The sequence below is a fragment of the Crotalus tigris genome, unplaced genomic scaffold, assembly GCF_016545835.1.
Source record: "Crotalus tigris isolate CLP2741 ecotype Arizona unplaced genomic scaffold, ASM1654583v1 scf7180000023738.1706062, whole genome shotgun sequence".
Lineage (NCBI taxonomy): Eukaryota > Metazoa > Chordata > Lepidosauria > Squamata > Viperidae > Crotalus > Crotalus tigris.
The window spans coordinates 824,774-852,001 of NW_024100150.1; the positions used below are offsets into that span (position 1 = coordinate 824,774).

General features: G+C 36.3%; 2 protein-coding genes and 1 long non-coding RNA gene across 3 annotated transcripts; 2 read left to right on the forward strand and 1 right to left on the reverse strand.

Annotated features, from left to right (window-relative positions):
* Window positions 1–6,309: 6,309 nt before the first annotated feature.
* Window positions 6,310–8,682, forward strand: LOC120298027 (olfactory receptor 13H1-like). The gene is made up of 2 exons (XM_039321358.1): window positions 6,310–6,447; window positions 7,455–8,682. The coding sequence occupies exon 2, from the start codon at window positions 7,465–7,467 to the stop codon at window positions 8,410–8,412; it is 948 nt and encodes a 315-aa protein (XP_039177292.1). The 5' UTR covers window positions 6,310–6,447; window positions 7,455–7,464; the 3' UTR covers window positions 8,413–8,682.
* Window positions 8,683–11,618: 2,936 nt separating this feature from the next.
* Window positions 11,619–16,331, forward strand: LOC120298047. Its single transcript, XR_005553942.1, has 3 exons — window positions 11,619–11,751; window positions 12,791–12,870; window positions 14,663–16,331. It is a non-coding gene; the product is annotated as an uncharacterized LOC120298047 (long non-coding RNA).
* A 6,961-nt stretch (window positions 16,332–23,292) lies between these two features.
* On the reverse strand, window positions 23,293–25,156 carry LOC120298072 (olfactory receptor 11L1-like; the record flags this gene model as incomplete). Its single annotated transcript, XM_039321412.1, has 2 exons — window positions 25,043–25,156; window positions 23,293–24,153 (listed from the first exon to the last, which is right to left on the reverse strand). A coding segment is annotated over exon 2 (861 nt), but the record flags the coding sequence as incomplete, so codon positions are not given.
* Between the last annotated feature and the right edge of the window lie 2,072 nt (window positions 25,157–27,228).

The window sequence follows — 27,228 nt, forward strand, 5'->3', positions numbered from 1 at the left end:
TAAAGCCCTGGGCACATCCGATTTTTTCCATTGAACCTCTATGTCATTAGATGGGTTAGGACAGAAGTCTGGCAAAACTATTTCCTGAGATCTATGATACAAGGACTTAACCTTAGTCACGGAGGAGGGGTCTAGCCTAAGGATTACCCTGTCCTTAAGGAAAGTACACAGGTCCTTCCTCACTGAAGAGCAGCCAGTCCAGAGATCCTTCTGGTTGAAGTTACAGCAACAGGAAGTGCCACCTTCATCGATAACTGTTTGAATAAACAAGTGTCAATAGGTTCAAAGGGTGTGAAACAAGAGCCTATAAAACTGGATGAAGATCCCATGAGAGGTATCCATGTACAGTTGATGGGCTGGCGTTGTTAGCTCCTTTTAGGAAGGAGCGTATCATAGGGTGATGTGTTAAGGATTCATTACCGCAGGAAATAACTGTGGCAAGTGTTCCTACCTGCCTGCAGATGGTGCTTGTAGAAAACCCCTTGTCTAGACCATCCCTCAGGAACTCCAAGATAACTGGCATTGAAACCGCCAAAAGGTCAATTTTGAACCGAACACCAATTACGGGAGCCTCTCCACGTGGCGTCGTATATTCTATTCATCGAGGGTCGCCTGGATTGCTGAATCATAGCTATGACTGTCAACGAATATGAGTTTCGGCCTAAGTCCTGCCTCTCAAGTGCCAGAAGGTTAACTGGAGCCTTTGAGGGACTGGTTGGCATAGTTCCCCCTGAATGAGGGAAATGCGATTTGCTGGGACCTTCCCTGGAGGAGATGTGGAGAGCTCCATTAGGTCGGAGAACCAAGAGCATCTCGGCCAATGCGAGGCAACCAGGAGGACCTCTGCTTGTTTGCGAAGGATCTTCCTGATCGTGGCAGGAAGAAGCGGCAGAGGAGGGAAGACATAGAGCAGTTCCCTGGGCCAGGGACTGCGGAGCGCATCTGTTCCCTCCGCTGATTGAGATGGGAACCCGGAAAGGAATCTGGGAAGTTGTGAGTTGGTGGGGGAGGCAAAAGGTCTAAGGTTGGGGAACCAAACCTGTCCACGATCTCTCTGAACGCCTTCAGATCCAGCTGCCATTCAGAATGGTCCATGGTTGCTCTGCTCAGTGAGTCCGCCTGCTGGTTGGTCACTCCAGATATGTGCTCCGCCCTGATAGAGGCAAGATTCAGTTCTGCCCAGGACCCCAGCAATTTGGCCTCCTGCATGAGAGGCCTGGACCTTGTCCCCCCTTGTCTGTTGACATGGGCCTTGGCTGTAATGCTGTGGGTTAAAATCAAGACATGTTGGCCCTGTACTATATCACTGAATCTCTTTAGGGCCATATGTATGGCTCTGAGTTCCAGCCAGTCTGTCTTATTCTTTAGGTCCTGTTGGACCACCGACCTTGAGCCCAGTGCATGTGGAGGTGTGCCCCCCACCCAAGCAGGCTTGCGTCTGTGGTAATGGTAATCCTGTCTGGTTCTTTGAATTCTGCTCCCTGTGACGGGGAGTCCCACCATCGAAGGGAATTCAACACCGGTCGTGGAACTCGGACCTTCTGGTAGGATGTGCTGGTGTGAAGTCTCTGAAATGGAAGGAAAGGCCACTGTAATTCTCTGGCCTGGAGGTGTGCCCATGGCACAATTTGCACACAGGACTGTCTTCCCCAGTAGCTGTGATAGGGAGGCCAATGTGCCTACTCTGTCCCTTCGGATCCGACATACAAGGGTCTGAATAGAGTTCCGTCGGTCCTGAGATAAGTAGACCGTACAATTGTCCATGTCTATAGCCGGGTTGTTGGTACAGTATGACTTTTCTAGAAATTAACAGAAAACCGTGCTCCTGAAAAACCTTGATGGCTAGGGCGAGGTCTGACTGAGCATTTCGGAATGATGATGACTGAATTAGTATGTCATCTAAATAGCATTGAATTCTGATTGGAACTTGTCTAAGGTGAGCTGCGAACACTGCCAGTACCTTTGTGAATACCCTCAGTGCCGATGAGAGGCCAAATGGTAGGGCTCTGTACTGGTAGTGGCATTGGGCATAGCTGAATCTGAGGAATTTGCTGTGGTCAGATAAATGGGAATGTGCAAATATGCCGCATTTAGGTCTATTGAGGTACGAGAGTCACCTTGCCTGATGCTGGCCAGGATTGATTGAAGTGATTGCATCTTAAACTTCTTATACCTCAAGTAAGGTTTAGACCTTTCAAGTCTAAGATTGCCCTCCAGCCCCCCGAAGTCTTAGGGATGACGAAGAGGTTTGAGTAAAACCTTCGTCCTTCATGGTCTTGTGGTACTGGTTCAATTGCTTGTATTTGTAATAATGAGCTATGGCCTCTGACATAAGATCAGCCCTGGACCTGCTCGTTGGAATAGGGCAAGAGCGGAATTTGTCAGGTGGTTGAGAACAAGTTCTAGTCTCAGACCTTGGGTGACGGTGTCTAACACCACGCATCTGCAGTGGTGGCTGCCCAAGTGCTGGAATAAAGGGCCAGCCGGCCTCCTAAGGGAGGTGAGACTGTGAGATCACTTGCCTCGTTTAGAGGAACGGCCCCCCGTGCCTCAAAGGGGCCGCTTGGCCTGGATCTGTGGTCTGCTTCTGTATGCTGAACAATCCTTGAAAGGAATAGAGAGATGCCCGGGCCCAGTCCTAGGATGGAGGTGGTCGAAAGGACTGTCTCCTTTAATTGTTCTGTGACATGAGTTAACCAGAGTTTTACGTTTGTCCTTACCTTCAGTTAAGTATGGTTCTAGTGCCTTACAAAAGAGATGTCCACCTGTGTAGGGTTTAGAGGCCAGACGTCACTTGGTCTTGGTGTCTGCTCACCAATTCCTGGGCCAAGGGAGCCTTCGCGCTGAGATGTCTGCAGCAATGGTCCGGACAGTGTATCTAGCCATGTGCCGAGAAGCGTTGGCTAGGAACTGGGATGTAGCCACTAACTTACCCAGATTTTGGTGAGCTCTGAGCTGGTCCGGAGGGATCATGTCCTGGAGCTCACATAACCCAAGGACTGAAGCCCTGGCGAAGAAGGCCAGGATGTTGCCGCCTTTGTTGTCCAGGCTGATGCCAGATGGGACCTACGCAATGCGGAGTCAATCATTTTATTCTCCGCCCTAAGTGCCTCATCTATATCCCCAGGATGTTAGCACTGGAAAACAATGAGTTCAATGGTTCATCAGTCTCAGGAATCTCCAATAGGGAGATCAGGGAAGGGGCAACATTGAATAATGTCTTCTCTATGGTACCAGGACTTGAGAGGGGTCCTAAATTCTCCCATGTTTTTGAACTATATTGAGAAAAAAAGGGGATATGATTCTGAGAGGCTGAGGGTTCGGTATATATGGCATGGGGACCCTTGGATGTTGCAGGTGGGGACTCCTGCTCTTGAGAGAGGTTTGCAGTTGTGCAGGCCCTGATTAGCAGGGAATTAAAGTGAATGGTCAAAGAGACCGACAGGAGGGGTGGGGTCAGATGAAGTGATACCTTCATCCTCTGACATAATCAGGCCCGATGGTTCAGCCCCTGTTGATTCTAGATCTGATGAAGGTTCATCCATGATATCTGGAGATTGGGAATGATACATGGATTGTGGGGGTGGCTGTTGGGCATTGGAAGCCATGAATTGAGCCATAGCCTGGGCTATCATGGACTGAAGGTAGTCCAGGTTTAGAGTCTGGTTCTCAGGAGGGCGAAGCCCTGCTGCAGTGGGGGTGAATTTGGCCTGAGGGCCCAAATTAAGGGTATCCTGGCTAGTCAAGCCTGTCCCTGGGGCCGCCCTTGTGGCTGATTCTAGTTGGGAAATTCCCCTGGGGGGAGACCAGGCCCTTGGGGCTGAGGCACAATGTGAGGAAAGGGGTTCAAAAATGGGCCTTCCCATTGTGCCTGTCTGACCTGGGGAACCTCTGTGGATTAGTGGTTTCCCTGTGTGACTTGGTTCGTTTGGAGTTATTCTTTCCACTTGCCTCAGTAGGATGATTCCTCTTGGCCGGCGATGGTAGATTTTTCTGCCATGATGAATCTGCTTTTGGGCTCAACCTCAGCAAAATGAGCCCCCCCTCGGCTTTATAGCTTACTAAGGGAGCCCAGCAGAGATGATCCGGCCCAGTGAGGGGGGTGGGCCATGTGGGGTTGGTAGGCACTGTGTCCTTCCGGAACAAGCTGGCCCTCCCCAATCCAATCACTCTTGTCCGGTGATAAGGTTGATCAATCTAAAGGCCTCTGTCTCAACTTGTCAGAAAACTGCCTTCTGGAATGATCCTGTAGGCAGTCTGGGCCTCTGTAAGTTCCAAAATGGCGGCCTGGAGGTAATTCAAAATGGCGGCTGCAAGCTCTGCATGCCAAAAACGGCCATTAGAAAGGAGGCCTTGAGGCCTGAGGCCTAAACTGCGATGAGCCCTCGTTCCTGAGAATCGCCTGGGCTCCTAGCGCAGCAGAGGCCTGAACTGCGGTGAGCCCTTGTTCTGAAGAATCGCCTGGGCTCCTAGCGCAGCGGAGGGTGTTAGGATGGTCAGCTGGGAGGCACTGAGGCTGGCTGAGGCCGGTAATGCCTCCAGGCCTCGGAATTAGGTGAGCTGAGAGAGGCTGAGGCAGGCCGAGGCCTAGTAAGGCCTCCAGGCTCCGAAAATTGGATCGGTGCCAAAAACTTTCTCCTGCTGCTGGGGCGGTCTGCTGAGGCCGAGGGACCTAGAAAAGGCTTCCTCCAGGCCTGACGAGCCTCGTCGTTGCTTGCGGAGCCCCCCAGTCAATTGGCAAGCTTACCCCTGCCTCTAAGGCCTCCAGGCTCTGGTTAGAAGAACGGAGCCTCTGATGCAGAGGAACGGCCCCTGGTAGGAGATTTCTCTTGCTTCTGGGAATCCAATTTTCAAGCTGATTGTGAAGCTGAAAGACTGTCAAAGGGAGAAAGAGAAAGTTTCCCCCCCCCAAAGGGAGGTTTGTCAAATCTATTAATAAAAATGGTTAGCACTAAGCTAAAGGGAATAAAATAAAATAGAAATACACAGTCTTCTGCTCCAGGAGCAAAGAAAAAACGCATCTTAGAGCAAAGAGACTAAGTCTAAAACTGGGGTGCAGTTGGCACAGAGGGGGCAGTACTAAATTTCAGACTTAGTCTAATTGGAGCAGATAGATTAAGACAACCCATCCGTGGGTTTTCCATCCAATCATGCTGGAGAATGGTCAGGCAAAGAAGAGATTCTCTACAGAAAATTCTTTTTCTTTATTTCTTTTTATTTCCCCACTCCCACATTTAACAAAGTCAGCCAATCATCTTTATCAAACAATCTTAACAATTCTGTTTCCCATGGAGGTACATAGTATTTAAGTCATAATTTCAACTGTTTTTAATTTTGTGGTTAATAAAACTCCAAATTTAACTATTGTTTTATCCCATTTTTAACTTTCTTAGACCAAACACAGGCAAACTTTTTTCTTTAAATCTTCCTTATTTTATATCTCTCTGTCTCTTAACTTTTAATTGTTTTCATGGAATGATGATCCATCCAAATGGCATTATGTTCTCTTGTCCATTTAAAATCTATATTAGCTGTAAATTCTTTTCACTCTTCCACCAAATTGCTTTAATGTAGATTCAATTAGCAAAGTGCTATTCAATGGCATCCATCTAAGATTTTGTGCTTGGGGTTGTCCTGGCACTCTACTCAACATTGGCTGATAGTTTGCCCTTGGACCTTGCCAATTTTCTCTGAAGAAATAACTCTCTGGACCACAGACAGGCAATCTCTTGCCTTCCTCCTTGTCCAGGAAAGCTCCATTCAATAAGGCATAAAGGCTGGCTACCAGCAAGTTCATCATTGCCTTCTCTGCTATTCGAAGTAGGTGTGTTAGCCTGACAATGTTCTACCTGGAATCTTCTCACATGCACATTTATTTCCATGGGTATATCTCTATGGGCACACACATTGTATGTCATTTTTTGTCATTTTTTAAACAAGTATATCACCAATGAAAATTATATGTAATATGTGTTTTCAGCTGTTGAAAAATAAGAATGATATCTTCATTATGTTAATCAGAAATATATATATAATAAAACCGTGCTTGGTCTATGATAATATGTTGCCCCATATAATCACAAAATCTATTTTCCATTTTCAAGTATTTTCTATGAACTCATGTAAAATATTTTTCTCAATTTCATATGTATACATTCAGTGCAACTCACTATTTCAAAGTTTTAGAGGTGGCATAACTTTAATAGCTAATGAGGCATTGGGGAATATGCCTAAACAGAACAAAGTATATTTCTGTATATACAAACATACAGTGTGATTTTGACTGATTATAAAACAAATATATTTAAAATGAAAGAAGAGTTGCTTGCTATTGATTTATGAATATTGAAAGAATTTGATCTTTCCTTAATAGTCTTTAAAAGAATTTTCAGTGTTAAATTTTCCAACAAAACATAAAGTGATCCTTCAAGATCCAGTTACTAAGAGGTATTTAAAACATGCTGTGTTCAGTTAGACAAAGACTTATTTTGGCATAACTAAAATATGTTTCTTATTGAAAAAATAGATATATATTTTAATGTTTTATTATTAAAGAAGAAAACTTGATAGAACATAGAATCCAATATCAGCTATCTACGTTTGAAGAAATTAATGTATTTCTTTTTGTTATAAATTCCATCACATTATTTGCAGTCATACCAAATTTTTTCTTATAATTTACAATAATTTACGTCATATAGAGCATACTTAGAATATTGTTAACTCCACAATCATAAAATTATAATGCTAACATTCTTAAATTGTTATAATATCTTATAGAAGAAAGTGGTATTAGAATAAACTGACTTTTTAAAGTTATTCAATGCCTGACCAGGTTTAATTAGCAATGCATATTTTTTTCATAAAAATTGGCTTAATTTGCAAAAGAAACAAAGAAATAATGAAATGAATTGCATATAGAATATTTATTTGAATATAAAAGAAGGACAAAATATCACTTTCTGAAATTCTGAATAGGACTGCTGTTTCTTTTTTTATTGCTAGGAAACTACATCTTACAACATTTTTCTTTAAGTGTCTCAAAGGGAATCTTAAAGATTTATAAAAGTTTGTTCTTTCAATATTTCCCTATTAATTTCTTCAGAATTAAAGATTTCTTGTTTCTGAATAAAGATTTAGTGGAGATTCTAAAAGGAAATTAATCCCATGCCAAATTTAATAACTTATGACAAACTTCAAGGTAGCCGATATAGAAAGTGAATATTAATTTTACTTTTCTTTTCTATAAAAAAATATTATGATGACACTTAGCTGGAAATTGACAATATTCCTTGATTGTTTCTTGATCATTTATTGAAAAAAATAGTTCACATACATAGGCAAGGATCACTTTAGACATTAAACATCCAAAGGTTGATTATATCAAATAGACTTCCATGCATTTTGCAAATGCAAAAGATATATTTATGCTTTTTTCTTCTTCTCCTATCCAGATCAACCCTAATGCAGGAAGTAGGAGAAAATGACACTGCGGTGACTGAATTTATCCTCATTGGCTGGTCTGGTAGACCCAGGTCAAGGATGATTTTAATACCAGTTTATATTGTTTCCTATTTTTTAGCAATTGCTGGAAATGGCCTCATTGTTTTAGTAGTCATATGTGATTCACAGCTCCACAATCCTATGTACTTTTTCCTATGTAACCTTTCTTTTATTGACCTTGGATTCACAACATCTACAATCCCACAGTCAATTGCCAATTGCTTAGTGGAAAGACCTGTGATGTCTTCTGCTAGATGCTTTATTCAAATGTATGCTATTCTCTTATTTGGGACAACAGAATGCTTCTTTCTGGCTGTCATGGCTTATGACCGTCTTATTGCCATCTCCAGGCCATTGCACTATACTTTCATCATGAGCAGGACAGTTTGCATTTTCTTGGCTGCTGTTTCATGGTTTATAGCTTTTACACTTACAGTAGTCCCTTGCCTTGCAAAGCCAGCGAGATTTTGTGGAAACAATGAAATTGATCATATAGGTTGTGAATTTAAATCAATGTTTAACCTCATTTGCACAGACACCTCTTTGAGCCAAATAAGCATATACTTCAGCAGCATTCTGGCACTCCTGCTTCCCCTTGGTTTTATACTTTTTTCCTACATGTGCATTCTTCAGGCAATCCTAAGGATGTCCTCAGAAGGAGGCAGAATAAAGGCTTTTTCAACATGTGGTTCCCACCTGTCTGTAGTGACTATGTATTATGGTGTTTCCATATTTATCTATATTCTTCCTCCAAATAAGAAGATGCATGAGATTGAAAAAACACTATCTGTATTTAATAGTGTGCTAACCCCTGTCTTCAACCCTTTAGTTTATACCCTCCGAAATCAAGAGGTTCTGGGGGCACTAGGAAGAATAATAGTGAAGAACAAGCTTGGCATGCAACATTGAACATCAGTATAACTCTTTTAGCCTGTTGGTTTTCTTTGTAATTTTGAACAGTCATTCCCTGATATATCTGTAGTTCATTTTCTGTTGAAACTGTGAAATCTTTTCACTTCACTAACTGAAGCTGCTTGTGATTTTTGCTATTGCTTTCCTAGGCATCTTCACCAAATGCTGCAAGCTGGTGAATAGCATAATGGACTTATAACACTTTGTGAATAATCCTTAAGAATATAAAATATTTTGAATAAATTGAATTGAATACATGTTCAGGTACCGTGCTTCAGAGAAAGAAATCATTATTACTTCATACAGACAATATTGTACAATTTTATTAGTAATTATAAATATGATTGTTTACACAGCAAAGTATAGATTTTCAGCATAAAGCAGTAGCTAAGAATCCACCCTTTATATTTAAAAGAAGATAGAGAATAGCACAATCACATGCCAATATTCTTTGATTAAAGCATCTTTAAAATTTAGAAACAAAAGCAATATAAACACAAAGGCAGACACACACAAACTTAAATATAAACACACTGGGGAGAGAGGTATAAAAAGATGATACAGATAGGATTTCAATATAATTTCCAGGAGAAAATGCAATGTTAATGTGATTATAGTCATAGAAAGCTGATTAAACAGGTATGCTTGTAGGCAAACAACCTTGGTTTAGGAATCATCTACAGCATACAATGGAATTATACAATAGCCACTACATAGTACAAACAGGAAGAAGATTAGTAGAAGGCATTCATGAACATCAACAAGCAGTCAGAAGATATGATGAAAACTCTTTAATTTCACAACTAATGGACAGACCTAACCACAGTTCCAACTGAGAAAGTATGACCATCCTAGACCAAGCCAAGTCCAAAAATGCTACAGAATTTCTACAACCCTGGCATTCTGACAAATTAGATATCAATAGAAAGGTATAAACAATATGTACATACTGTGCAAAAGAGGTAATCAACAAGCCAAAAAGGAACAAAAAGACCAAAACAGAGAGATTTTTAATTCATAGACATATTTTTCTTTTCTTTCTTTCTTTCTTTCTTTCTTTCTTTCTTTCTTTCTTTCTTTCTTTCTTTCTTTTTTCTTTTAAAATCTAGCACAAACTAAGTAGAGAGCAGACATAAAAATGAAAACAAAAATAAAAGTGCAAAAAGAAGGAAAAAAAGAAAATTAAAAAATTTCCAATTTCCTTTCCAGCAAATATCACTATGATTAAAAAGTTATCTTATTCTCTATTATTATAATACGTAAAAAGGCTCATTTCTTTCTGTAATCAACAAGCCAAAAAGGGAACAAAAGGACCAAAACATGCAGATGAACATAGAATAACTCCAACATTAAGATCAGACTATCAATCAAGAATCAAACAATACCTCAATCAAGAAATTGCCATGCAAATTAATAGTAACACCCAGTGGGGCAGTGGAACCTCCAAGACCATGCCCATTAACACTGACAGGGCAAGGTACTGGAACAGGCATGTCAAACTCACGACATCATGTGACATCACGTGATGTATTGGGACTTTTCCCCCATTGCCGGCAATGGGGTGGGTGCGGTTGTGGTGTGACACATCTGGCCCGCGGGCTGGCAGTTTGACATACCTGCACTAGAAGATAAACTGCATTCCCTAGTAGCATTGATGATGTTATCTAGTTTGGATAATGAAAAGTTCAGAGAGCACCAAGGACCCCTCAAGCTCAGTTTAGATATATATGAATGACATGATTGTTAAGTGAATCAGGCTTTCCCTTTTACTTTGCTTGTCAGAAGGTCACAAAAGATGATCACATAACACTGGGACACTTCAACCATCATAAATATGAGACAGTTGCTAAGCTTCTGAATTTTGATCATGTGAACCATGGGGATGTAAGTGTAAGTGTGAAAAAAGGTCATAAGACATTTTTCCAGTGCCATTGTAACTTTGTACAGTCACTAAATGAACTGTTGTAAGTCGAGGACTACCTGTAAAGTGTTGCCCTGTTTTCTTTTCCAAGTATTTTCTATGAACTCTCATAAAATAATTGTTCCCTACAATCATGTGTATACATTCACTATTTTCAAAGTTTTAGAGATGGGATAACTTTATCAATAAAGAGGCATTGGGAGATATGACCAAAGAGAAAAAGTATGTGAGTATATTTTTGTATATACATAAATGTAGTATGATTTTGACTGATTATAAAACAAGCATATTTAAAATGAAAGGAAGATTGCTTGCTATTGATTTATGAACAGATTATGATTTTTCCTTAATTCTCTTTAAACAGATTTAATTTTTTATTTAATTTTTCTAGCAGAACATAATGTTTTCCTCCACGATCCAGTTACTAAGAGATATTTAAAATATTGCATTCACTTAAAAAAAACTTATTTAAAATAATGTACTTATTTTAAGGCATAATTAAAACAGGTCTCTATTTCTCTTTAAAAATAGATGTAGCTTTTAATGTTTTATTCTTAAAGAACAGAACTTGATAGAAGTAAAACACTATATCATTAAATATACATTCAAGAAAATCAGTGTTTTTCTTTTTATTGTACATTTTGTTTCATCAAATTATTAACAATAATACCATATAAAATTTAGTAATTTACTACATATAAAACATACTGAGATAAACTGCTAATTTCATAATTATAGAATTATATTGTTAATCTTTTCAAATTATAATTGCTCAACATCACTTAGAACAGGTTCTTTGGTACATGACCAGGTTCAGTTAACAATATATAATTCTTTCATAACAACTTCATTAAACTTACAAATACAACAAAGAAACAAGAGAATGTTTTTCAAAAATTATAGCCTTTTTTTTGTCTGAACTGATCTACTATAGGCAAAATTTCTAGTTTCTGAAATTCTGAATTTCTGAAAAATCTGTCTTTTTTTTTTCATTGCTAGGAAACTTCATTTTGTACCAATATTATATTTAAATGTTTCTTTGATATTTTTTTCAAATTATGGAGAAATAATGGAACATGAGAAATTTGTACAAGAATCTATGTAACTACAAAAGATATCCTTAAAACACGGATAAAAAATAATGAGACATATGGGAATAACACATAAAGGGAACAAAATAGTATACTCTGTATTTTTAAAAACTGATGGATATTGTTTTTAAGGAAAAAAGATTGACAACGAAAACAACTTTCTTTTTTTAGCATTAATATTAATAAGGTGGATCTATCATGAGAGTTCTATTCTGAATATTAATCAACAGACATGACATTTCTTCAAACATGACTTTCTACATTGATCTGATATAGAAAATGAATTAAAAATATGGTTCTGTCTTAAAAGAAGAACATTTGAATGTAGGAATGGGCATTTATTCCTTTAATTTTTCATATGCAGTATATTGATTCGTTATTCCGTTTTGGAACAAACATAATTTTAAAAATAATATTTTAACTACTTGTTTTATTACTTAATAATAGCAATATGAGCAAAATATAATAATCAAATATCTTCAGTGGAGAAATAATTCCTGATGATTTCATTTGGTAAAATTAATTAATAATTGTTCTTACTATGTACCTATATGTAGTTTACATTAATCATTGCTATATTTTCCTCCATATATTTAATTATAAATATTCCAAATTTATTGCTTTCCATCATATACAATATAATAATATCCTGGTATATTAGATTTGGAAAATTCTCTCTTAGTATTTGTCTCTCAGAAAAATCAAATAATGTTAATAATTGTGATTTTCATACTGCCACAAGTGAATAATTTATATGTTGATAATAATTTTCAATTTTTCCATTTTATTTCATGCTGTTATCCATAAAAAATGGACATGATACAAAAAACAATGCCTCATATTTCATCTAGCTGCAAACATAAATTTGTGAATTATAAAAACTAAAATCTATTTTGGAAAGTTATAGGGTGAAGAAAATATTCAAGTTTCTTACTCAACCAAAGGCACCACCATAATATATAGGAGAATCAGAACAGAATTAGCATTACGTTATGTGAGGATCTATATGGGTTCATATAGCTATTAATGGGAAGTTGTTGTTTTATCCCACTATATCCAAATTCCAGTAATCATGAGTTCTGTGGTAGATGGACTATAAATCCTTTATCCTTATTGTAGATTAGTAGATCATATTTCAGACTAATTAATGTTTGAATTAATTAGAGATAAAAGAAAGGAGATTTTTTTTTTAATTGGGAAGAACCACATCACTTAAGTAGAACTGCCTTCTTCTAAATATAAATCCAGGTTTCTACAGAGCAAAGCAAAGAAATAATAAGAATTGTAATCTTCATATTTATTCAGTGATTTCATCCTAGAAGAGGATATTTTTTAAATTTATTTTTATGATTGTTTATTACAGTCAAATGTCTTCTCAGTAATTAAGTTGGAGACCCCTAAGTAGATGAGATTGAAGGATTCAGTTCTTGGTCATATACAAAAGTGAGTTAAGTCATTATTTTAAGTCTCAAAAATTTCCTTCCTTCCTTCCTTCCTTCCTTCCTTCCTTCCTTCCTTCCTTCCTTCCTTCCTTCCTTCCTTTCATTGTCTTCAATTATATCATTTTAATTTCTTCTTTATATGTTTCTGTCTTCATATTTAATTTTTTATGTTAGTTTTTAAAACAGTGTTTCCTAGTACATAATTTAATGTGAATTTTCTTAAATTGAAAGATTGCATTTAAATTTTGAAGAGAGATGGGGATAAAGGTAATAAAACATGAATGGAAGCTTCACTATGAATCTCTTTATACATATTTTCTGATGTGTGAATCTTTCATTATTTCTTTAATTATTACCAAACACAAACTATACTAAAAAGGTTTCTGAAAGATTAATGAAGGATCAGTATCTCCCTATTAATTGCAGAAACAATTTCTTCAGGTATAAAGATGTCTTGTTTCTGACAACAGATCTGGTGGAGATTTTTTTTTTTTTTTTAAAAAAGGGGGAATATTAATCCCATGCTGTTGTTAACAATTTCTCACCTCCATGTAGTTAACCTGTATAGAAAGAGAATATTAATTTTCATTATATTTCTTGAAAATGAATCTTCTGATGACACTTATCTGGAAACTGATAATGTTTCTTGATTGCTATCTGATCATTTATTGCAAGCATATTTCAAGCACATAGACAAGGGTTACTTCAGTGATTAAACTATATCCAAAAGAACACTCAGATGCATTTGCAAATGCTGAGACCCATAACTGGAAGATGGATGTTCTTTTGAATAAATAGACTAATTTTTGAAAGTTATTATAAGGTTTTCTGCATTGAAGAAGCTCCTGCTTGAGCAGGGGGCTGGACTCGAAGACCTCGAAGACCCCTTGCAGCTTCTATTCTGTTCTGTTCTGTTCTAGTACTTGTTAATTCTCTGCAGAGTGATTGTTTTAGATAGAAAAAATAAATCAAAGAGTAGAGAGTCATGCAGTCAAAGTTATGTTTTGTCTTCATCCGTTTTCCAATAAGTATTTATAGAATGCTGACCATGCCAAAATTACCTGGGCTTATTTAAAAATTTCCAGATATAGTTGGGTCATTTTTTAATTTTCCTTTCTAGATCAACCCTAATGCAGGAAGTAGGGGAAAATGAGACTGAAGTGACTGAATTTATCCTCATTGGCTGGTCTGGTAGACCCAGGTCAAGGATGGTTTTAATACCAGTTTATATTGTTTCCTATTTTGTAGCAATTGCTGGAAATGGCCTTATTGTCTTAGTCATCATATGTGATTCACAGTTCCACAACCCCATGTACTTTTTTCTATGTAACCTCTCTTTTATTGACTTTGGACTCACAACAACCTCAATTCCTCAATTGATTGCCAATTGTTTAGTGGATAGGCCTGTGATGTCTCTGTGTATGCTATTCTTTTATTTGGGACAACAGAATGCTTCTTCCTGGTAGTCATGGCTTATGACCGTTTCATTGCCATTTCCAGGCCATTGCACTATACTTTCATGATGAGCAGTACAGTTTGCATTGTGACGGCTGCTGTTTCATGGTTTCTAGCTTTTCTGTTTACAGTAATTCCTTGCCTTGTAAAACCAGCAAGATTTTGTGGAAACAATGAAATTGACCACATTGGATGTGAACTGAAATCTATCATAAAACTGATTTGTACGATACCTCTTCAAGTCAGATACAGATGATTTCTTCTTGCATATTTATTCTCCTTCTTCCCCTTGCCTTTATCTTTTTTTCTTACATGTGCATTCTTCAATCCATCCTAAGAATACCAGCAGAAGAGGGCAGAATGAAGGCTTTTTCAACATGTGGGTCCCATCTATCTGTAGTGACTATGTATTATGGTGTTGCCATTTTTACCTATCTTCTTGCTCCAAATGAGAATATGCATGAGGCTGAAAAAATACTTTCTATTTTTAATGCTGTACTAATGCCTGTGTTCAACCCCTTAGTTTATATACTCTGAAATCAAGAGTTTCTGGGAGCACTAGGAAGAATTCTAATGAACAACAAGTCAGGCATGCAATATTGAACTCAATTGTAGCTGTCTACTTTCTTTTGAACAATTATGTTGAACAATCTTTTTTCTTACTTACTGTATATGTTGTTTACTTTCCACATGAGAAATATTACAAATCAATGGTGAAAATATTTGAAATCAGTTTCCATTTCACTTTATTAACTAAAACTTTCAAGTGTCCCAAAGTTGTTTTTTTTTAAAAAAAAGGCAACTGGACTTTGTTTTCCTTGAAGATATTTGTTTCTTGTCCAAGAAAATTCTTCAGTTTTTGGATGAGAGGCAAAACATCCTCAAGGAAAAATGAAATCCAGTTCCTTTTGAAAAAGCACCTTTAGGACAACTGTGACCTGGATGAGTGAAAAACTCCATTGACCACCTTTTAAGTGATTATTGCTATTTCTTTTGCCAGCATTGTGACCAAATGCTGCAGCTTTCTAAATAGCTTAATGGACACTAAGCACTGGCTGAAAATTTCCCATTTACAGATTTTTTTTTAACTCACAAAAAAGTACCAGCATATACTATTATTTATTGATTGGAGCATCTTTAGGAATATGGTTTTCCACCAGAAACTGTGCTATCAATGTGTGCTATCACTATAAAAAGCTATTCTATGTTTACAGAAGTTATCTTGCATGCAGAATAGCTCAGAATCTAACACAATATCTCTATAATGAACTAATTTTGTTCATTATTATTCTCATTCTTTAACATTATAAGGAGCACACTGAGATATATTCTAACTCCAGAAGCACATAGTGATACTGCTATACACTACATAATGACACTGCTATACTTCCGAAGTGATTTGAATGACTTCAAAAATGAAATATTTCACTTGTTCAAGACATGACCAGCTTTAGTTCTCATCATGTATTTCTTTAAAAAAGCTTTGTTAAAAATTACAAAGTTAACAAAAATGTGAATATTTTTCATGAATTATCAATTATAGAATATTTGACTGATTTTTTTCTACTTGTAATTTCATATTGAATGTTAGCCTTCTTTTTCCTTTCACTGCTATAAATTATATGTCATAGTAATATTTATATTTTAGTATTTCTTGGGAAATGTCTCCTAAATTACGGAAAATAATACAAACATGAGAATACAACATAGTAACTGTAAATCTGCAAAATATATTCTTAAAGCTGAAAGGAAAAAAAAATAATGTCATTTAGAAATGTCCCTAAAGGGAATAAGTAGTATATTTTTACATTTTTAAAAATACACTGATATTATTAATGAAAAAGTTAATGAAAAAGCATGTTGACATTGAAAATACTTTTTATTAGCCATTAGTGCTAGAATTAAAAATAGGGTGACCTAACGTAGAGACCAAGAAGTCATTAGTAAAACTATGAATAACAGAACTACTTTAATGTATTTTTTTAAATAAAGATTTAGTGTAATTTGTTCATGGCTTTTTTCCTTTCTTTTAATATTTTTGACTTTTAATATGTAAGTTGCTAATGTTGTTTGAGACAAGTGACATTTATTTATTTATTAAATTTATATGCCACTAATCCATTATATGAAGTGACTTTTCTACTGTATCACTAAGGATAGAATTCTTAAAAAAATAGTAAGAAAAGTTTTAAATTTTCTATTTGTAAGAAATAAAATATATTTATTCAGTTATATAATATTATTGTTTGAATTTAATTCTTCTTCCCATGCATGGTTTATTTAATTTTTCCAGGAAAAAGGAATGATTTATAATGGAAGAAAAGTCCTCTTCATCTCATACATATCAAAATGCATGCACCAAAGCAGCAACATCTCAAAAAGTGACTAAATGTAGAAATCAAAAACACACTACTAAAACTAAGGATAGCAGAACTATTTCAAGGTTTTGTTTTTATTTTAAATGAGTTTGAATATGTGTGTGTGTGTGTGAGTGTGTGTGTGTGTGTGTGTGTGTGTGTGTGTGCGTGCGCGCACTTTTTTTTGGTGATGTTTCTGATTTTTAATATGTAAGCCAGTAAAGCTGTTTGGATTAAGGAGACCTCTAAATAAATAAATAAAAAATCCTAAAGTATAACTATTGTAATATTTAGAACATTTTTCTATTGATAAATTAGCAATGTTTCGTTACACAACTGACATTTGTGTGTGTGTGTGTGTGTGTGTGCAGTGATTGACTATGTGAGAAAGGCAAATAATTTCTTTATTTTAAAAAATTGGATTAAAAATCTTTTCTTTAATTTTTAGTGTAAAAGTATGACCCCAAATTTAAAAATGAAGAAAAAAAACCTAGTTACTTCTCAACCACCGGTCCTGCTAAGAACTGAATATATATTTTTTAAATAAAAGATTAAAAAGATGTGAATTCTGGCACCTTTTTTCTTACAAAAAAAGCACTGTTTAGGAGTAATTCCCATTTATGTGATACCAGCAGACTTTTGTGAGAATAATGTGTTTGATCATTTTTCCTGTGAACCCAAAAGCCATTTTCAAGCTTATATGCTCAGTTACTTCCTTGAATCAGATAACTATGCCATTCACGGGAGTTCTCACATTTCTTGGCCCCTTTGTCTTTATTCTTTTCTCTTATTTGCAGATTGTTGTGGCAATTCTGAAAATTCACTCTGCATGTGGAAAATTAAAAGCTTTCTCTACATGTGTATCACATTTGATGGTAGTATCAATTTTCTATACACAACAATGTTCTCATATCTTCAGCCTCCAGCTAAGAACATGCAAGAGAGGGACAAAATAGTTTCTGTTTTCTATGGAATACTTACTCCCATGTTAAACCCATTGATCTGTGCACTCAGAAATAAAGAAGTATAGGAGCTTTACAAAAACTTGCATCAAAAACTATGAACTTATAGTTGGAGACATATTTCATATTCATGTTGATGTTGTTGGTCTTCAGTAAAGCATTTTTTTCCATTTGCAAGTGTTTTCTTGATTTATGCACACAATTTTTTATTATTCCTGTTTTCCAAGTAAATCATTCATGCTATGCCATTACTTTATTAACACATATAAAAGGGTTAAATATTTAATTTTAATATTTAATACATACCATAACAGAATATACTAGGGACTGGGAGTCACATGATAGCTATGTTCCAATATCTAAGGGGCTGCCACAAAGAACAGGGGAGTCAAGTTATTTTCCAAAGTACCTGAATACAATGGATGGAAACTAAACAACCTAGAAGCAACCTAGAACTAAGGAGAATTTTCCTGACAGTTAGAATAATTAGTCACTGCCTCTTGAATTTGTGAATACACCAACACAGGCAGTTTTTAAGAAGATGTTGGACAGCCATTTGTCTGAAATGGTTTCCTGCCAGAGCCAGGGGTTGGACTAGAAGACCTTCAAAGTCCCTTCCAACACTTCTATTGTGTTATTGTGTTATTCTATCACTTTATGTCATTTTGGATAACTAGCTTTTCTTCTCAATATAAGTTTACTAGCTTTTATTCTCAATATAAATTGTTGGGGATGACTCTGTGTTATCTGCATCTCAAACTGAAGCGCAAATGCTTTCTGTAAGTCTGCATTTTTTCTAGAAATCAGTTCATACTCTCACACAATTTGAAGAGTGTTTATCCCTAAGTGTATAGCTAAAAGTCTATGGCAATTCTCAGTCAACCAGTCACAACTGAAGAAGCTTCTTGGTTGAGAACTGAAAGAAAAACAAGTCCAGTTGCCTCTTGAAAAAGCACCTTTGGGACAACCATGATCTGGATGACTGAGAATCTCCATAGACAGAACAGACACTACTTTAATATTATCTAGTTGGGGATGTTTAATCTTACCTCACGCAATAGTGCAACTAAATGAAGGTAATGTTGTGAGCATATAGATGAAAGGATGGTACCAGGGGATGTTTATCTGAAAGTTAGGTGCAAAGGAATAAATGTTCTATGATTCTACCATTTTGTGCCTCATTCGTTTTCCTCAACATTTTGGATCACAGTTAAAATCCTGTGTATTCCATATAGAAAAAAAGGGAAAGGAAAGGGAAAATAAAGAAAATAAAAACTCATTGTGTCCCGTAGCCTGGGAGTAAAAAAGATCCTAAGCAATTTTAAAAAGATCATATTGGTGGGAGCAGACAGAGTCTCCAGGAGGATATTATGCCACAGGCTAGGAGCAATCAGAAGGTACTTCCTGGGTCCTATACAATAACACTTTTTAATAGATAGGACCTGGAAGATGCCCTGTGTAGCTACTAGAGCTGATAAAACATATGGAGATAGGTGGTAGCTCAGCATAGCCTTTACAATGGCTAGCAATTTGAATCAAACCTGAAATCCAACTGGCAATCAGTGTAACTCATGAAGCAACAGAGACAGATGTATAGACTTTGATACACCTATCACTACCCAAACTGCTGCACTGGATAAATTAGGGATCATAGTTACAATATCTCATCCCTTGTCAACACTGATTGGAACCACAGAGAATGGATAAAATCACTTAGAAATACCGGGACCCACATTAATCCAAGAAGTTGGTCTAATAGAATATTACGGCTGACAGTATTAAAAACTACTGAGAGTTCAAAGAGTACTCAGATGAATGTATCACCTGCATCCTGACTTCACAGGTCATTGACACATGTGACCAATATTGTCTCCATTCTGGACCACAACCTAAAACCAAGTAAAATCTCCATCATTTTCCATAGAAAGGGATGTTGGAGCCCAGATAAAAATAAACATTCACCTTCAAAGAATTGATTCTTTGAGAGTGAATCTTCATTTAAATATTATGCCACCTGAAATAATTGCTCACATAGTTCTTTCATTTATAAAGTGCATAAAACAAAGCTGTAATTTGAACTTTAAAGTTTCCAGAAATATTGAAGAAACATATAACAGAAACAGAATTGTGTAACTTCTTCTTACATATACTTTTTTCTGCATATTTCTCTGCTTATTCATATAGTACAAATTAATAGTTTGGGGGAATGAGATATATACAACATTCTAATGTGTAGAATAAATAATCACCATTCATTTTTCTATTTATGTTTGGGTTCCCATAAACAGTCAAAGCATGACAGTGCCAGCAAAGTTTCATTGAAGCAATATTCTATTTCCCATTGGCCAGACAAACAGTATTAATGGGCTTGATTTGAATGCTGCAGGTAATCAGGTGCCTTTAGTAAACTTCTAGTTGTCAATTTTTCATATTGAGTTTTTCTTCTTATTGTTTTTTTTTAATGAAACATTCTTTTTTTCAGTTTCAAGTTTTTTATTGGTTGTACAATATTACATTTACATATTTGAAAAGTAGCATGGTGACTGAGCACAGTAATTCCATTACATTTAAATATCATCAGTACAAATCTCAAATTATTACAACAAACTAATTCCCTCTCTTTCCCCCCAAGATATCTACTATCATGTTCAAACCAATACAGTTCTTATTCTATTAATCAAACAAAAATACCTTTCTAAGATTCATCAATAATCTTCAGTCTATACATATCTTAATTAATTTGACATTCCATCTTTTAGACAATAACCTAGTAAGTTTTTTTAACTTTAATTTGCCATTGATATTTAAGTTTAACATTTAATCTTTATCATTTCCAGGTTTTAAATTATCCCAATTTCTTAGTCTCCTATTTCACATTTGGAGCTAATAATTTTTCTTTTCTTTTCTTCCTTCTACTTCCTCCTTTCTTCCTTTCCAGAAAGAGAAAAAAAATAAAAATAAACCACCAACATTTATACCACAAACCCATATACAAATGTAATTATTAGTACTTATACTTTTAAGTTTTACTTAACATTTGTCTCAACTCATAACAATATCTTAAATTCAAATCTTAATTATTTGTAGACATGCAGATTACATTTCATATTTAATTTTTCCAAATTTTTAATTAAACACAATTCCTTTATCCCGATTGCTCATACATTCTAATATTTGAAATACACACCTTATATATAAATTCTACCATCTATCTTATCCATCTAATGACAATATAATATTCTTATTTCAACATATTTCTAGATTTTATACGACCAACATTTTCTTTATCTCAAATCGTTACAATGTCTTGTGTTCAGAGTACATATTCTATCTATTTAGATGTATTCTATTTTAGATCTCATATATAGATCAGAACCCCAATCTTTTTCAATCTTATCCTAGCTTTTTTCCTCTGCCAGGTCATTTTTCGTATTTTTGCCTTGAAATCATTGAAAAAATCTCCTTGTAGTGTTGTGGCTATTGTTTAATGTCGATAAGAACTTCCAGTTGATGTTTTCTTAAGAGGACTAGTTGATTTAGCCGGTAGTCTCTTTATTTTTCTAGTTCGATGCAGTTGTCCCAAAGTATTTATCTTCTCTTTCATCTGTTTTTCTTGTTTATCTTCAAATTCCTTCTGGTTTATAAGAAATGTCCTTTCCTTGTTCTCTATTATCAATTTCTTTTTTTGTGTTTTCTATTGTCTGTATTTGTTGAGTATCTAAGTCTTCTGTCATAACATTTGGTTGTTTCACTTTCTCTATAGAATTCTGTATAGATAATTATTTGATTGAAGTCATAGTTTGAGTTTGTATATCTAGAGCTTGCATACGTAGATCATCACTTTTAACATACAAAGAATTTGTTCCTGTACTTCCTCTGTAGAAGAAATCCTTTCCTGTTCTCTTTCCATTGTAATATATTAAACTCAAGAAAAAGAAACTGACAGTCAGAAAGTCCACCAAATGAGCTGAATTTTGCAGATGGTGTTTCAAGATAATTTTTTATCTTATTTATTTTCAAAACTGTCAACAAATCTCTTAGAGAATAGCAGGTTACATCTTAGAGTTAGTTGGATCTTTTTAGGTTGTTTTTTTTCCCCGCTCTATTTTAAGGAAAGAAAAAAACCCAAATCTTCAATAGTAATTAGAATAAAAATCAAGGAAAAAATATATAGAGAGAGAGCAGAAAGTTGCAAATCTTATAATCCACCAATTTTAGGAAATAGTATTTATCCAATGTTTTAAATTCCCAGGTGGTTGATAGCTGCTATTTCTGGAGGGAGGGCTAGAATCCCTTTTCCCTCACCACAGGGGGGAAAGTACTTTAGCAGCTTATGCAGGTAATTAAGTAATTAGGATGTAAGAGAGGCAAACCTCATCCAATCCTGTCCACGTTGCTTTGAAGTTGCCAGATGGTAATGTGACTTTGGCTGTTTGCAGCCTAGGGACAAGCCATATTTCTATGGCCGGTCCTTTCATCCTCCAGTTTGGAGGAATTGTCTGATCTGACAGAAGAGTTGCTGCTCTCTCGGAATCCAGCGAAAGCCCCTCCCTACTGGTCACCTCTTTGGGGTGACTTTTGGCCCTTTTCAGCCCCCCCCCCGTGATGTGAAACTGAACTGGAGAGAGAAAGAGCAAGTCTCCCAACCGTCCATGGCGGCTGTGTGATGAAGTCTTAATGAAACATTCTTTTTAACTACATGTGGTTTACAGTTCCAATTTCTTTCCTGAGCACATTATTAAGAAAAGCTAGAATGGTTTCCTGGTATTTGCAGAAGACAACTGGCTAGGGGAAGTAGCTAGGTAACCCAATAAATATTATTGATTTAGAATGCCTCTTTGTAGTTATGTCTGAATTTGAAATAATTTTAATATAAATTAGATTGGGAAACCTTGTTAACAAAAGAATTGTAAAGAAACTTGTTGGCTAAAAACTGTTTCAGTTATGAAGATATATATGAAACACATTAAAACATTTTCTCAAACTACAATCATTTTTGCTCTTGAGAATGAGTCCTATTCAAGATAGTTGTATTTAACCTGACATAGAAACATAAAGTGGTCTCTGAATAATTTAACATTTTTAAGATCTCATTGTAAGGTCAATAAAACCATTTTTTGATTAGGCCGGCTGGAAAAGCTGTTGTCCAAGGCCTGACAGGCCCTCCCGGCTCCGAAAATTGGGCCGCACCCAAATTCTCACCTGCTGCTCTCTGCTGGGGCCGAGGGACCTGGGAAAGCTCCCTCCAGGCTTGATGAAGCTCTGAAAACGACCTAAATCAAAGGTTTGATCTTGCTGTCCCTAACTGAGGGAAAACAAAGAAGGGAAAAGTTTCCCCCCCCCCCTAGAGGGAGAGGATTGTGAGTCTGTCAGCCTGAATAGGCTTCAGACTGGGATAATTGATCTTTCTTCTAGATATAATCGATTCTGAATCAATAATAAAATAACAAATAATAATAATAGCCTGAGCTAAGTAATTAAATAGAATTAAACAGTCTTCTGCTCCAGGAGCGAAGACAAAACGCGTCTTGGGGCAAAGAGACTAAGTCTAAAACTGGGGTGCAGTTGGCACAGAGGGGGCAGTACTAAATTTCAGACTTAGTCTAATTGGAGCAGATAGATTAAGACAACCCATCCGTGGGTTCTCCATCCAATCATGCTGGAGAACAGGGAGAACAGTTTCTTTAGTTTATTCAGTGAATTTAAGTTTGGTAAGACATAAACAATTATTAGGGAGCCATAGAAGCAACCTACCACTGTGAGATGAGAGGAACAAGTTGAGAATGCCTTTTGTTTTCCTTTTATGGATGGGATTCTCAAAATGTTCTTAATGATGTAAACATAAGAGGTCAAAGTTATAATAAATGGAACCAGAGTTCCTATGAAGGAGATAATGAAAGCTGTAATTTCCACCAAAGTGACATCATCACATGAGAGCCTTATCAATGGGATCAAATCACAGAAAAAATGGTTAATTTTGTTGGGTCCACAGAAACTCAGTTTAGATACAAGGTATATGATAAAACTGATAAACAACGAACCACTTATCCATGACCCAGTAATAAGCAGGATGCAAGTTTTGCTATTCATAAGCATTGCATAATGCAATGGTTTGCATATTGCTAAATAGCGGTCATAAGACATTACAGCCAGAAAATAGCATTCTGTGGCTGCAAGATATCCAAAGAAATAAAGTTGTGTGAAGCATCCTCTAATATAAATAGTGTTATCTCCACTCAGAAACCTGACCACAATCCTTGGCATGATAGTACAACTATAGCAAGTCTCTAGGAAGGACAGGTTTCCCAGAAAAAAATACATAGGTGTGTGAAGTTTTTGGTCGACTATCACTAGAAGGACAATAAGAATATTTCCAGTCATAGTTATAAGGTAGATGAGTAGAAAGAATATAGAAAATAAAGGCTGAAATTCCCCAATGTTGAAATCCAAAAGAATAAACATCATGGGAATTGTTTGATTTTCTCCAGCTGGATTGCTTTTTACAGTCATCTAAATAAAACAAACAGCAACAACAAATTTAAAGGAATTATTTTAAATTATCATTTTGCTAGGATTTTTGCTTGAAAAAATATTGCAAAGTTAAGTTGGAAGCAGTGATGCAGTTCACTGTCTTCTTATTTTAATAAATTCCAATTTATATAGACAATTAATTAATTTTCCCACTTTTGACTTGGATATAATGAGAATAAAATATTTTTCTAAGGAACTCATGTACTTAGCATATAGCTGAGGTCAATGCCAAAGAAAGAATGAATAAATTATATACTTAGCACAAACAATCAGTGGATCCAAGAATCATAATTTCATTTCTCCATAATTTCATTTTACCATTTTCTGACTATTTCATAATAAAACTTATCAATTTAGAGATCATCAAACAAATAATTTTTACAAATATGCATATCAACATCTCCACTCATTTTAATTATATGGCATACTTGAAAACATATGAAAGACTTAATGGACATTTTTTTCTGTATTCATGCTAAAAACATTATGCATTATAAATGCTAACATGATAACGAGAATTAAAAAAAAAACAAATATAGTTTGCAACGGATATGTGGATTTAATTCCATAATTCCTAACAATGGCCATGCTCACATTGGAGCCAAATGTTCCTGGAGAGCACATATCCTAGAAAAAATAGATGACTGTTTTCACTACGTATTGTTTAGAAGAATCATTAGGATCACTAAAATGGATACGACATAATAAGAAATAATATTTATGCACAGGACTATGTGGGAGACAAATGATAAATTTTGAAAGAATTATCAGTTAGACAAGAATACTAATTTTATAATCCCCCCAAAAAATCTGCTGACAAAATGTAGAGATATATATACCACTGTAATAAAATTTGTTTTTTTTTTACCTCTTGACAATGCCTCCAGCTGTTGAGATGGAAGTCTTAGAGAGAGAAATTTGATTCTTTTAATAAGTAAGTAAGTAAGTAAGTATGTAAGTAAGTAAGTAAGTAAGTAAGTAAGTAAGTAAGTAAGTAAGTAAATAAATAAATAAATTTAAGTGTTTTAAATTAAACAAATAACTCAATAAATTACTATGTGTGGGTATGTGTGTATGCATGAAAGTGTGTCTACAATTACTTAAAATCAGTATATCCTAGAAGGTTGCTAACTTACTTTTTACCAACCACAAAATATTAAGATCATAAAGAGAACTTAAAAATAATTGTACAATGTTTTCAACATATAGCTGCTCACTACGGATGCTGTTGGAAACCATTCTGTTTATATCCATTCTGTATTGAATGCTTCAGAATATCAGTCAAGAAGATTCTTTGAAAACATGTATTTTTATGAGAAGGTAGATGAGGATATTCAGTTTCTGTTACTCAGTTTCTGTGAACTGAATAACATTCTTTTATGTTTTATTACAACATCCACGTCTATTAATCTTTAAAAAATAACAGGAAACTTCCATATCATTAGTGTTAAGTCCCAATAGTTTCATTAAATCTAAAGTCATGAAATGCCTGTCTAAAAATAAATAAATCCATTTATCAAGAGTCTATATTTGCTAGCTGTTTTATTTCCTTTTCTTTTATGTTTTCCCAGATATCTCTCTGCATAGGTGCCCTGAAATAAGCTGAAAATCATTCATGTATAAGAAGGGAGTCCGTGTTTATCTTCTTATCTCCATCTCTGTATCCTTAGTGTTGTGTCCTGAACCTCTAAAAACAGGCTCGGGACGTTGCATTGGTCCCGGGAATTCCAAAAGCTGCCCGGGACCAGACAGAGCGGCACCGGACTTGTGCGCATGTGCATGGCACAAAAATGCTCTGTTCCTATTGGTTGACACTGTCCGGGATTCTGGCCATATAAAAAGGCCTGCATGCCTTTTGCTTTTTCTTGGTTGTTGTAGAAGGAGAATAAAGTGTTTGTTCAGCATCGCCATTTGTCTTCATCATTCGCACGCGAATGAAGTATACAACACTGACGATGAAGGTGGAATTATTTGCAATATGAAACAAAAGATTTAAGGACTTACCCAGGAAGTCCTGAAAAGGGGAAGACGGCATCTGAATCAGCGTCCCAGCCTGCCAGTACAGCATCACTGGAGGGTGAGCTCGGCTAAAGGACCCTTTCCCCAAACAGCAGCTTGCAGAGGAAGCGAGTGGTGAAGGTCATAAAGTTTACGATGTCAAAGATTGGCGGACTGAGTGATTTCGATGTCTCCCACCCAGAGAGATGGAATTACTACGTAGCATGGGTGGAGAACTACTTCAGAGTAAATCAGATTAGAGAACATAGCCTGAAGGCAGCAACTCTTTTGTGTGCCTGTAGACAAGAAGCTTTTGACATCGCAGAAAATCTGGTGGCCCCTGCACCTCTGGAGTCAGTAATATATGCTGACTTGAAGAAAATGTTGAAGGAACATTTCCAGCAGAAGTTATCCATCATTGCTTGGAGGCACGTGTTCGAGTAGAGAGACCAGAGGCTAGGTGAATCTGCTGCGGACTTTATTGCGGCCTTAAGACAACCAGCCATACCTTGTCAGTTCAAGGATCTGGAAGAGAGGCTGTGAGATCCTTTTGTCTGTGGCTTAATGAGCAGAGACTTACAATAAAAGATTTTTGGAAAAGAAGATTTCTCCTTCCAAAATGTGTTGTGAGAGGTGGCAGCTGAGGAAGCAGCAAGCGGGGCTGCGAAAGCCTTGTGCCTCGCCAGGAATCCTCCAGACACAGCTACCGTCCATCAAGAGGATGTTCGAGAAGGATCAGAAGTGGATCCTGAAGAGGAGGTTGACAGACTTCACCAGCCAGCTGAGAGGAGGCAGAAGGGGCGTCCGGTCAAGGCCCCAGCATCTCTTCAATGCTTTGAATGCGGAGGACGCCAAAAGCGAGCTTACTGCAGGTTTTGCTCTGCCATTTGCATGGCGTGTCTCAGGCAGGGCCACATTGCATCCATCTTTTCGGGTTGCCAGAAGGTTCAACCTCAGGAAGAATTGCTTCAGAAAGGTACCAGGATCCAAAGCCAAAACAGGGTGGGTTTCTGCACATCACGCAGGAGCATTTTAAGAACAGGGACACACGGCTTC